Raw genomic sequence first — 12,090 nt, forward strand, 5'->3', positions numbered from 1 at the left:
AACAAACACGTCCATCGTATTTGCATGTTTTCCCTCTGTGTGCTTTAGAATTAAGATTTGCTGATGTTTCTGTTTGTAATCCATATGTTCTCTGCTAATAAAATTCAAAAATGTAACCAAAAGAATCTAAAGTTTTAACCCATTTGATGCATCGATGTGTCATGAAACATTTCAGGGACGTTTTGCTGGATTTAAATTAATCATTTTGAACATGAATGGACATGTGAGATCAGCTTTGACCTCTATGACCCCGGTAACCCCCTGTTAAGTACTTTTAGCCTCTGAAACATGACCTAAAAATAGAGCTGAGTCATCAGCAAACCTGCAAACCCAAAAAAAGAATTCAACATGAGTCCATGTTTAGATTTTCAGCTTCTCTGCCAGGGACCAAACTAAAAAGATATTTCCGATGTTTTAGGAAACAGTTTCTGTCTTTAACCCCCTTCTAAGGTTAGTTTTTATCAGACACGGTTTTGGGTTTGTCACATACCTGACATGTTTCGGCCGAATCACTTCAGTGATTCCTTGGAAACATGTCAGGTATGTGACAAACTCAAATCGTGTCTGATAAAAAATAACCTAAGAAGTGAGTTGATCTCATAAACACAATAAACTTTATTGAATTTCTTTAACTCGTTTGTAAAGATAAATGTTTGAAGCAAAACAAAGAGTCTGTTTATGCTGTTCTTGTTGTGATTTGCATGTATTTCTGAATGCATGTGTCCTCATAACTTTATTTCAACATTAAAAGCTGGATTTCAGGAGGTGCTGGTTGCTCTTGGGTGAGGTCAGGGGTGTGGGGTATTCTCCATTTCACCTTCACCCACATGAAACATCTCTGCATCAGATCCTGTTCATCTTGCTTTAATCCACATCAGCGTTGGCTCATGTGAATAAATCTCTCAAGTATTTACGGGGTAAATGCTGAGACGTCAGGTGATCGTTGGTGTTTTTATGTGAGGAAGACCATGAACTCCACGCCTGAGGCGATGAGAGCTGATTCACCCCATTCTAACTTAAATCCAGTGACGTGCGGTGAGGTTAATGGCTGGTGAGGCACTGACGTCATCAGTCAGATTTACAAACATATGAACCATACTGAGTAACTTCCCTCAATCAGTTCTTCATCTTTTCTCTTTTTAAATTTTCCCGTGAATTTTGGAACCAATAAGAACGCTTTGTAAACAGCAAATTTAACTGTTACGTTGTTTTAAATTTGAAACAAATAGTCGCATATTTTAATTCGGATGATAAAAAAGTAGAAAAAAGTATTAATTTGTTACTTCTCCATTCCAAAGTTTACATGCATAAGTGCAGAATAAAAAAAACAACTCCCAATTTCACAATATTTAAGATCGAGTTGCTCCAGTTTTATGACAATATTAAAAAAATTAACACACCCAAAGCAAGTAAGACTGAAACAATTTGTGCTTTTTGTTTGATAGGTAATCCCCTCCTCTAAGAAAACTTTGTATTGTAAATATTATTATTATCTTGTAATCCCCTTTTATATATTTTAATATACTTTATTTGTCTATCAGCAGATTCTATTTTGGATATATTTCTGACAATTTTATCTTATTTTTTTTACTTGAGATGATTCAATAAGTTTGGATTGATGACATCGACTACCACTGCTGATGTTCTACCTGATTCATTGATGCTGGATTTGTATGTTAATACTTTGTTCAATAAAGTTGGGGAAAAAAACATACTGAGTAACTTATTCACCATTTGATTGACAACAGTTAACGTGTTTTGCTTAAAATATCATTTCTACATGTGTTTTTTTTTCATATACAAACTGCAGCCTAGAAAAAGCACAAACCTTATTATTGTCTTACCTTTACTTGTCAATAAAGTCCATACGCCGCTCCTTCTGAAGAAAATGACTTGCCGCTTGCTGTCACTTCTTCTAGTATTTTTTAGCGTTATAATCTCAGGGCTCACCGGCGCCCCCTAACATGAGGCACGAGAACTGCTGGCCTCACCCAGCGGCTTTTTTGCCGGCGTTTAGCGCTCAGCACAAGAAACACGTCCCTCACATACAGTTATTTATAAAAACAAACACTGTACATCATATACATCTGCTAAATTATGTAAACTCAGCTCATATAGAACAAGTGATTGAACCGACTTACAGAGAGACAGCAGTACCATCTGTCTGCATAGGTATTGCACAATCCAAGGTGAGGCTCAGCGGGCTGGTGCCTCATCGCACGTCATTTCTTAGTATCTGAACGGCAAATGCGGAAATTCAGCGATTTTGAAAAGAAAAAACACCCAAAAATGTTACATTTAAATGGAAAATGACTGCAAAGCACAAACTACTGATTAAATATAATAATTGAATTTATTTTTTCTCTTTTTTTCCCATAATGACTCTCCTGACTGCACGTCACTGCTTAAATCTAATAAATCCTGTCTTTATGTTATCTGCCATGGATAAACAAAGCATCGCTGATTTTCAGTAAAGAAAGCCTCATATTTAGTATTTGGTTTGTTTGTCTTGGAACTGAAAAGAGAAAGAAACTATTTTGTTTTCCTAAGAAAAGCTTCTTTTATTTTTGTCAGAGATTTTCTGTTGAGGCGAAGACGCAGCGTTCCTGTTATCAGTGTGTAGAGGTGAAAACATGAACAATCACGTCCCGTAAACATTAACATATATGATTTTAGTGTGTTGACAGATACCTTAACTCTTTCTTAACCACTGCTTAGAATAGAAAAGAATAGAATAGAAGAGAATGGAAACCCTTTGTCATCATTATACACATTATGACATTTAAAAGTGGATTCATAAAACAGAATCAGGTGGATCTGAGTTTAATACGGAGACAACTTTAGGGAACAAACAGTTTGAAGTTGTTAGACGAAACTAAAACCAATTCTCCAAGCCATTTAAAAATGTTTTTAAGAAAAAGTTTCTTTAGTAAAGAAAAACATCTGTTTTTAATGCAGTGAATGTATATTTTTTGTAAAATAGTAAGACTATATTCTGAGTGACACAGTGAGTTTCTGTCCACCAACAGAACTGTTTTGGGTCTGAAACAGCAGAAATACTTCAGTTCATGTTTCTTCTCTACTTTGTTACCTTTTAGGAAACACGAGGCGTTCAGAAGCTGAGGGTTTGTAACACTCAGAATCTAAAAATAATAAAAATGCATGAAGAGATATCTGAATAGATTAGTCAGAATGAAAGGGTGGAACAGAACATCAGGCGTCTCAGGACTTTATGTGATTGTTCTGAAAAAAGAAGCTTCTGTTTTTCTCTATGAATATCTCCTTTTTAATGCAGCTTTTACTCTCATTTAATGTAGAAACAACATAATTGGACCTTTTAAAATGGAATTTATAATAAAAGAATCATTTTGCTGAGAACCAATTAAAGCGTTTGGAGTTTAAAAGTGTCACATAAATAAAATGTTCTTACAGAAACCATGTTGGTTATTAGATGTTTGCAGCTGAACCTGCAGAACCGATCCGTTCGTGTTTCCGTTCTACCGGGAACTTGAACGGGTTCTGGACGGTGGAAGAACGTTCTGTGCTCGGAACCCTCAAAGTTGGGCTGACGGTGGGCGGGTTCTGGGGTTCTGCTCCTCATGGCTCATTTCCATGTCCGCCTCGCGATTGGCTGCCGGGTTGGAGGAGCGCGCAGCTGATTGGTCGGCTTGGGTGCCCTGCAGGGACAGCCTCGCTTCTGATTGGCCGCTGCCTTGAACCGTTCTTATCATCGAACACCTTCTTTAAAGTGTTTGTTTGTCCTCAGAAAGGATAAAAGGCGCAGGCGCGGCCGTGTGCACAAATACTTACACCGGGCGGCGCGTGCGTGAAGCCGCTCGGAGTGAAAGATGCAGAGCTCGAACTTCCGTCTGGATGATTTCCTCGCGGGATGGATCGGCGGTGAGTGACAGACAGACAGACAGAGACCTGATGCTCCTTTCTATTTCTGTTTTTCATTAAAGTTCACAAAGTCAAACTTTTATTGTGGGAGAGCGGGGGGGGGGGTTGTTTGGACCCCCCCCCCCCGTTTTTGTTTACGCGGATTTTCCGCTCCCCCCCATCTCCGTGCCACACTGACCAGTGGCCTCATATTGGATCATATTGGACCGAATCTGGTTCTGAGGTCCCACATCTGGCTTAGACCTGGGGTGGGGGGGTGTGGGCGGCAGAAACTTTCTTGGGGCTGCAGGGACGCGCGCGGCCCCCGGGGGGAGGGGGGGCAGCCCTGCCCTGTGATTGTGTAATCTAAAGTCGACCTACATTCGCTTTTAGTGCCATAAAATGATTTTCCTGGAACAGGAACTGGATCAAAAGTGGGATCCCTTTGATGGATCTGTGGATCCTCCAGGACTAGATCTTCCAGCTGGCCTGAAGGAAAGTCCGAGGTTTGGGTTGGAGCCTCACGAGCTTCCATCCACCGATGAAAAATCCCTTAGATGGGGGTCCGGAGGCTGCAGGAACCAGGACCCTCACGCTCAGACAGATGTTGAGGTCCTCCCAGCTGCAGATGAAACGATCAATAAAACGGCTGCCGCCTCCTGAAGACCACGGCGGCGTCCCAACTCCTCCCCTACCCACTACATAGTGTACTACAGATGGGGCGTTTGCCATTTTGTAGTGATCGATGCTCACTAGATTAGCGAATGCTTTTAAATCCAGGGCTCTACAGTCCTGCACCATCTAGTTTTTCGGGTGGGAATTCGGACACACCCCTGACGTTTCTCCAGCCTCCCGGCCCGCGCTGCAGGTCCACAGGTCAACCTCCGTCATGGCGTTCACTCCTCTGTGTTTCTTCTGCAGGAGCCTCCAGCGTGGTGGTGGGACATCCGCTGGACACAGTCAAGGTACGGCATCTCCGGACCCGCTCTGTCATCGCCGCACCAACGCTTTTAGGACTTCTGACGCTTTTGAAAGCCCTCAGACTCTAAAGCGGAACATTCCACGAGACCTTCAGGAGTCAGAGGATCGATGGGCTTAACGGGTTTTTCCTGGTCCAGCTTCAGCAGAGCCCATGTTTTGTGTTTCAGACCCGACTGCAGGCGGGAAAAGGCTACGGGAGCACTCTGCACTGCATCCTCTCCATCTACAGGAAGGAAACGGTAACCGGCCCGGCTCCACCTCTGTGGCACCTTCAGCCCGGCTGCTGGTTCTGGTTCTGGTTCTTCTGTGGGTTAAGGACGGAGATGACGCTTTTCTCCCGTGAACCTCCAGGTGGCGGGCTTTTTCAAAGGCATGTCGTTCCCGCTGGCCAGCATCACCGTCTACAACTCCGTTGTGTTCGGGTTCTTCAGCAACGCGCAGAGGTTCATCAGCACCTATCGCTACGGCGACGGGCGCCACCCCTGCAGCCTGCTGGACCTGACGGCGGCCAGCATGCTGACGGGGATGGTGTCGGTGGGTCTGGGGGCGCCGGTGGACCTGGTCAAGATCAGGCTGCAGATGCAGACGCAGACGGTTCTGGCAGGTGAGCAGAGGGCAGGCAGAACCGCTGAACGTCACATACTTTTTTAATTATTACATCATCGTGTTGCTTTACATCAAGCACCCCCTAGGGGTCACTTAAAGAACTGCTCTGGCTCCATTTACTGTTTTCTTTTTTAAAGACGTTTCAACCCGGAAGTGAAAGAGTTGGCTGTGTCGGGACAGAACCTCCTAAACAGTGAGGCCCCTTCATCGCTTTCAGGCCCGGCAGAACTTCTCAGGGATGTGAAAGGATCCGAGTTAAATCCAGAGTCAATCCTGGTTCTGATCTGTTTGCAGATAGAAACGTCTGCAAAAACCCAAACGGATTTCTGCCTTAAATATCTTTTTACACTTAATAGAAAACAAAAGGAACCAGTGATTTCTCAGTGAGATGCAGCAACTTGTTTAAGACAATAAATCTGGATTATTTTAAATCCTTTGATCTTGAAAACAAATTAGTTTAAGTAAAAATATAAAATAAAAGTATTACTTTAAGTAATGTTTTTAGACAAAGTAATGGTGAATGATGAGTGGTAAAAAAACAGATGTATTTACTGTTTCATTTGAATTATAACACAGAACTTATATTAACAAACATTTACATATTTTTTTAATAAATGTATCTTAAAATGAATCATTCTAGTTTTTAATAAGAATGTTTAGAAATAAGAATAGTTGGGCTGTTGAAGCTCCTAAAACAGGATCTATTGGAGGAAAATGGATCTACTCTAAAGATTTAAAACATTTTATCGATACTTTATTTTAAACTAATGTTTTCAGTTTTCACAGCATTAAACCTCAATGTGAGATTTCTTTTGTCCTAAAAGAGCAGAGAAAGGCCTAAATAAATGTCCAAGCTTTAATCCTTTTTGTAAAATGATCCAAACTTTCTGGTTTCAGAGGATGGGATTTGTGCTTCAGTGGTTTCGTTTGCGTCGCGCCTTTCTGTTAAACTTTAAATTCTCATAAATCGGAGGTCTCATAAGTTTAGGCGCTGAGTCGGCACATCGCTCTGTTTCTCCTGACGCCGTTCCTGAGCGACGGCGGAAACAGCCGTGATTGTTTTACGACGGAGCAAAGTGTCTCCGCTCGAAGCGTCTGGATGAGCCTGAAAGTCAAAAAGGTTTTATCAGAGAAATAAAAAAAAGGTGGTTTTATTTACGAGACTAAACTTGCTGAAAAGCAAAGTTTGACGGCTGGCGGCTTCTCTGCAGCCGACCCCATCAGACTCTAACGCCGCCGCCGTTCTCCGCCCCCCCCCAGAGAACCTGAGCTTTGCCGGAAACGTGGCGAGCGGCTCCGACATCCCCCTGCGCTCCGTCTCCGTCTCCAACCAGCAGCTCTACCGGGGGCCCATCCACTGCGTCAGCAGCATCCTGCAGACCCAGGGCGTCCAGGGCCTGTACCGGGGGGCCGGCGCCATGGTCCTGAGGGACGTGCCGGGGTACGCGCTCTACTTCATCCCTTACTCCGTCTTCTGTCGGCTGCTGACGCCGGAGAGCTCGGCGGGTCCTCATCCCTGCTCCATCTGGCTGGCTGGAGGTCTGGCAGGTAGGTTCTGAGTCCGGTTCTGAGTCCGGTTCTGCGTCCGGGTCCAGGATGCGTACAGCAATAAGGGGGGTCAGGAGTTTAAATGTGATGAAAACATTCATATTTGATGCACAAAGAAGAGGTTCAGTCCATAAAATGAACATTAGTGAAGGTTTCCATGACTTGAAACCAGCAAGAGTTAGGAGGAACTCATTACTTGAGTAATCTATTACAGTGACATCACACACCGTGACAGAAGTCGTGTGTTGTAATCTATTAGTCGTGACTTGTTAAGTGTATCAGATTACTTCCTGCTCAGAATGTCCGGGTTTGAAGCAGAAAGCCTTTGGGATAAAACGGACAAAAATCCGTTTTCTGCTCGCCGTCCGTCTTTTTTGCTTTGACCGTCTGACATCCCGGAGACAGATTCCCTGTGAGACACGGCGTCTGTCCTCCTGAGGGTGTCTGCTCCAGCTTTTCCTCACAACCATCAGCTCCGTCTCTTCAAAGACCCATGAAAATGTCTGTCTGTTGGTGTTTTTCTGATGATGGACGACGTTTCTAAAGAAAATTGAGATTAAAACTGCGTTTCTGAGTTTTTCTGTATTCAAACCTTTGTGAAATGAAAAAAAAGCTGTTTTAAAAAAAGACTGTATTTGTGATGTCAAGCTCTATGCTCCGCCCCTTTCTGATTCATCCACTGTAAGACAAATAGATCCGTGAACGTCTTTGGAATCAGGATCCAAACTGTTCAGCTGCACAGATCTGACATTTGTGTTGCATTGATAATGCTAGCTTGGGGGTGTGAGGGGCTGTAAGCCAGCAGGAGGAGGGTGTGAACAGATGGATGACGGGAAGTCAGGGCGGCCTTACTCCTCACAAACAGTCTCGTCCAGATCTTCTAGGCTAATGAAGGAACTATGTCCCTGAAAACGACACAGACTTTTGGATTTTTTTCTGTAAAAAGACCACTGGAAACACTTTGAAAATAGGTCAAATGATGATCCGGGTAAAACTTTAAACTCATTCAATCCCGGACTTTTAGTCCTTTTAGTCCGCCTTAGAAAGGCTGTTAGGCGTCGTTTGCCTGTAAAGCTTAGAGGCCAGAAGAGTTTTAGAGAAGACTCTGTAGAAACATTTGATAGGAAGTGGATTCTCAACAGCATTGAGCTTTTATTCATTAAAGATGTTTTTCCCTCTGTGATCCATATGCAGTCCAGATGAACACGATCGAGGTCATAGATGCAGAATTGTAAAGTCAGGCTTACAGGAGGCAGATGGAATAGATTCACGGAGAAGAACTTCAATTATTGACACGTTTTTGAAGAAAAATCCTGGTTTTTGATGGAATGAGTGAAGTCTGTAGATAAAAATCAGGATTAATCTTCTTTGAAGGAACTCTCTGACCTTCCCTCTCTGTATGTTTTTCCTGTACTTTACTCTGCTTTATTGACGTGTGAAGACCTCCTCGTTCTGGGAAAGTTGCAGCTTTGCCAGAAGGACTTGTTGTTCTCCTGAGAGTCGGATCCCGGAGCGTTGCTATGGAAGTCCGTCTGGAAACTGCATGTGCTCCAGATGTGGACTGACCGCCGCGATCATGTGACTGAGTCAGCTTGAAATGTTTTCAGGCACAGAAAACTAGAGGACTAGAGGTTCTGATCTCAGGTCATACACGTGACGACAAACCCCCCCCCCCCCCCCCCCATCACATGACTCTATTCACAGCCGTCAGCAATTATCTGAAAACAACCAGATGTGGCTTTGACGGACAGCTGCTCCTGTGACGTAATCTCCAGGAATCCAGGGCTTTTATTGTGAAAGGATACTTTTTATCATGTTTGATCTGCTGTTTCCGAACCAGCTTCACCTGTTGAGTCCGTTATTTATGGTTCTGCTGATGGGAGCTGAGCTCTCCCCTCCTGCTGCCCCTTAGGGTCCATCTCCTGGGTCACGGCGACGCCGGCGGACGTGGTGAAGAGTCGCATGCAGGCCGACGCCCAGCTGCACAGGAAGTACCGGGGCCTCCTGCACTGCATCCTGCACTGCTACAGGAGCGAGGGTGCTCAGGTGAGCAAGAGCTGCCTGAAGGCCACGCCCGTGTTGGGATGGAAGCGTTTGGAACGGGCAGTTCAGAAATGGTCTTACAGGAGCTTCAAAAGTGAAAAAGACGACAATTTATGAAAAATAAATGTGGGTTTATTTGCTCATTGCGACAACAAAAACAGCCTTTGTGCAGCTTTTAATGCGAGATTTTATAAATATAGTAAAGTTCCGACGGAAAAGTACATTTTATTTAATTTTTTTAAAAACTATAAACATTTTGCTAGAATAAAAAAGCGAGAATTAAAACTAACCAAAAAAGGGGTTCTAACACTGAGCCCTGAGGTACCCCAATGAAAAAGTTAACATCTTAAATGGAGAATGAGAACTTCATTCAACAGTTTATTTGTTTCTATTTTTAGGATAGAAAGACATCGGTTCAGGTGAAGTCTTTCCTTCATAATCAGCAGGTTTTCTGCATAGAAGGACTTAACATGTAAATGTGTGGTGATGTCAGCAGCCATGCAGACTGCTTGTGTAGCACACCTCATTGCACTTCATTGGTTCTTTTTCATGGAAAATATCTCACTTTAATCATTAAACCTGATGTTATTTCCTGCAGTTTGACCCCTCAAGGTTTTACCCCGACAACCTGAAGGCGCGTCCTGACCTCAACACGAGGTCAGAAGATTCTTGTCATCCCGTCCGGGATCAGTTTAAAACCTTCATCCTGGCCTTTATTGCACGGAGGTCAAAGCTGTTGATAATTTACCACGGGGCATCATTGTTGACCCCCAGAGTCAACAGCTGATGCAACCGCCGTTCAGACATAATAATAATAATAATAATAATAACTTTATTTGTATAGCACCTTTCCAGATAAAAATCACAAAGTGCTTCACAGTACAACACGATAAAACAACAGTAAAGTCCAACCGCGGCTGAAACTGGACACAAACGTGCCAACGCTCAAACAAAGCCGTTCAAAGAGGAAGCGGTCAGTTCTTTACTGCTACAGTCTGACGTTTGACCTGGAGAGGTTAGCGCTGGCGTGCTAATTGTGCTAACCTGGCCCCATCACACTGATCAGTGAAGGCGTCTCGATGCTACATCATCCAGAGATGTTAACCGTGGCTGTTGTCAACTCGTGGGAAGAAGATTTCAGAGTAGGATAGACAGTTGATCTTTATTACCTTACAGACAAATAGACAGATGAGTTTAATCTACTTAAAACATGTATATGAGTCAAAAAATAAATGAGTCTTTAGCTTTAGCATGCTACGTATGCTAAGTTAGCATACGTTTCACTGTAAATCTAAATTCAACCCTAAAATGAATTTTAATTTAGGGTTAAAACTCAGACTGTCGCTTGTTCCCATGAAATATTCTTCTAAAACAATCTGGAAAAATACAATAAAACCAGTTTTTCGTGTAACTGTTAGCATTGCTGACCATATTTTACATTTTATAGCTAATGCATAGGAAGGCAAATGCTAACCACTGCTGTCGTTGACCAGGTCTTCTTCAGAGGAGCGACCGTCAACGCCATCCGAGGCTTTCCCATGAGCTCCACCATGTTCCTGACCTACGAACTTTCCCTGCAGTTCTTCAGGAGCTTTTAGGGACGCCAGCAGGAAGTGAAGGACAGTCGCCGTTTTGGTGCAAAGCAGGAAGGGCTTTGTTACCGTGACAACGGAGGGGGGCAGAGTCACACAAAGGAAACTGCCACAGATGTTTTTTTAAAGCCCCGTTTCCAACGTATTCTTTCCAGCTGTAATCCATGTGTTGATCATGAGAGTCGGACCCCAGAAGTCTGGGAAGACGGTCCAAACCCGGCAGATGGTTGGTGCCGGACGCTCATGAGACCAGACTGGCTTACAGATAAAGACGGTCGGAACCACTGACTGGATCTGAGAACCGGACTGAGTGGGACGGCGTCCATAGAAAACGATTTACTTCCTGTTCCAACCAGGTCAAGTCGTTTTTTTTGATAATACAGACGCCGCCATGTTAGTCGCCAGGTCAGGCGATGTCAGTCAGCTGTGATTGGTCCGAGCCAATCTGAATTTCTATGGCAACCACTCTCAGCAATCGGGATCGAGCTTGTTGATAGGCCACACCCCTAGCAGTTGGAAGCGGTTAGACGAAATATGTCTATCAATCTTTTGAACGTTGGACCTGGGGGCAAGGAGGCTCCGCCTACTTTTATTAAGCCCTCTGATTGATCAGTTTATAACTAGAATAATTGAACTACAGTATCAGAGAAAGAATGGTTGGGGAGGGGCACTCAGTCCAGTTCTCATTTACAGTCCAGCAGAAAGGGAAGGAAAGGACTTCAATCAGTTTGTGGCTTCACATAAAAGTTATGTAAGAAGGAATTTACTATGCTTTGATCTGCACTTGTCTAGGCAATAACCGCATAAATTCAGTGATGTATTACATCCTAAAGCTTGTTACAACGATGGCAGTTTTCCAATAGAAGCATTAATTATAACTTTGGGATGTTTTTGAACTTGGTGAACTCCTTCTGGAGTGAAGAAAGGGACTTACAGGATATTCTCACGTCTCATGTGGAGCCATTTCATTTTAATTACTGACATTTACCCATAACGTTTAAACTCTGCCAGAAAAACAGGAAAAAAGGAGGATCTCTGGAAGATGTGGCCTTCACAATCCAAATGTGAAGCTTCCCCTTTTTTCTTTTTTACTGGATTGATCTGACTTTTTTTATTTCATCTGTTTTACCTTCTTGCTTTTATAAACAATTTACTGACAATTTTAGAGGATTTGTTGAAGCTAGAATCATCATCCATCCTGCCACATTTCTTGTTTCTTATATTAAGAAGATCTGTTTGTGTTGTTTTTACCTGAATGTAACACTTTAAAAAAAGGGAACTATTTGAAATAGTTTGGTGTAAATGTTTGTAAATACATCAATGACGACGTCTTATTGCACACAAATAAAGCTTTAGAAGAAACATTTTGTCCCTTGTCTCCCAGAGGTCGTGCGGTCATGTGATGACCTGATAATCTTTTGACCAAAAACACTCAACAGAC

At 43.1% G+C, this 12,090-nt stretch overlaps 1 protein-coding gene across 1 annotated transcript; it reads left to right on the top strand.

Moving 5' to 3' along the window:
- The first annotated feature begins 3,772 nt into the window (after positions 1-3,772).
- Positions 3,773-12,011, top strand: slc25a48 (solute carrier family 25 member 48). The gene is made up of 7 exons (XM_004073687.4): positions 3,773-3,900; positions 4,801-4,844; positions 5,028-5,099; positions 5,212-5,464; positions 6,727-7,014; positions 8,927-9,060; positions 10,551-12,011. Exons 1-7 carry the CDS (start codon positions 3,849-3,851, stop codon positions 10,653-10,655), a joined length of 948 nt encoding a protein of 315 aa, XP_004073735.1. The 5' UTR covers positions 3,773-3,848; the 3' UTR covers positions 10,656-12,011.
- Positions 12,012-12,090: the final 79 nt, after the last annotated feature.

Source organism: Oryzias latipes, chromosome 10 (assembly GCF_002234675.1).
Source record: "Oryzias latipes chromosome 10, ASM223467v1".
NCBI lineage: Eukaryota > Metazoa > Chordata > Actinopteri > Beloniformes > Adrianichthyidae > Oryzias > Oryzias latipes.

What these genes read in the sequence shown, in the direction of transcription:
- slc25a48 (XM_004073687.4), top strand. Translation starts at nt 3,849, where the DNA reads ATGCAGAGCTCGAACTTCCGTCTGGATGATTTCCTCGCGGGATGGATC. An exon ending in ATCCGCTGGACACAGTCAAG is followed by an intron (nt 4,845 to 5,027) that starts GTACGGCATCTC and finishes TTTGTGTTTCAG; the next exon opens with ACCCGACTGCAGGCGGGAAA. An exon ending in ACAGGAGCGAGGGTGCTCAG is followed by an intron (nt 9,061 to 10,550) that starts GTGAGCAAGAGC and finishes GTCGTTGACCAG; the next exon opens with GTCTTCTTCAGAGGAGCGAC.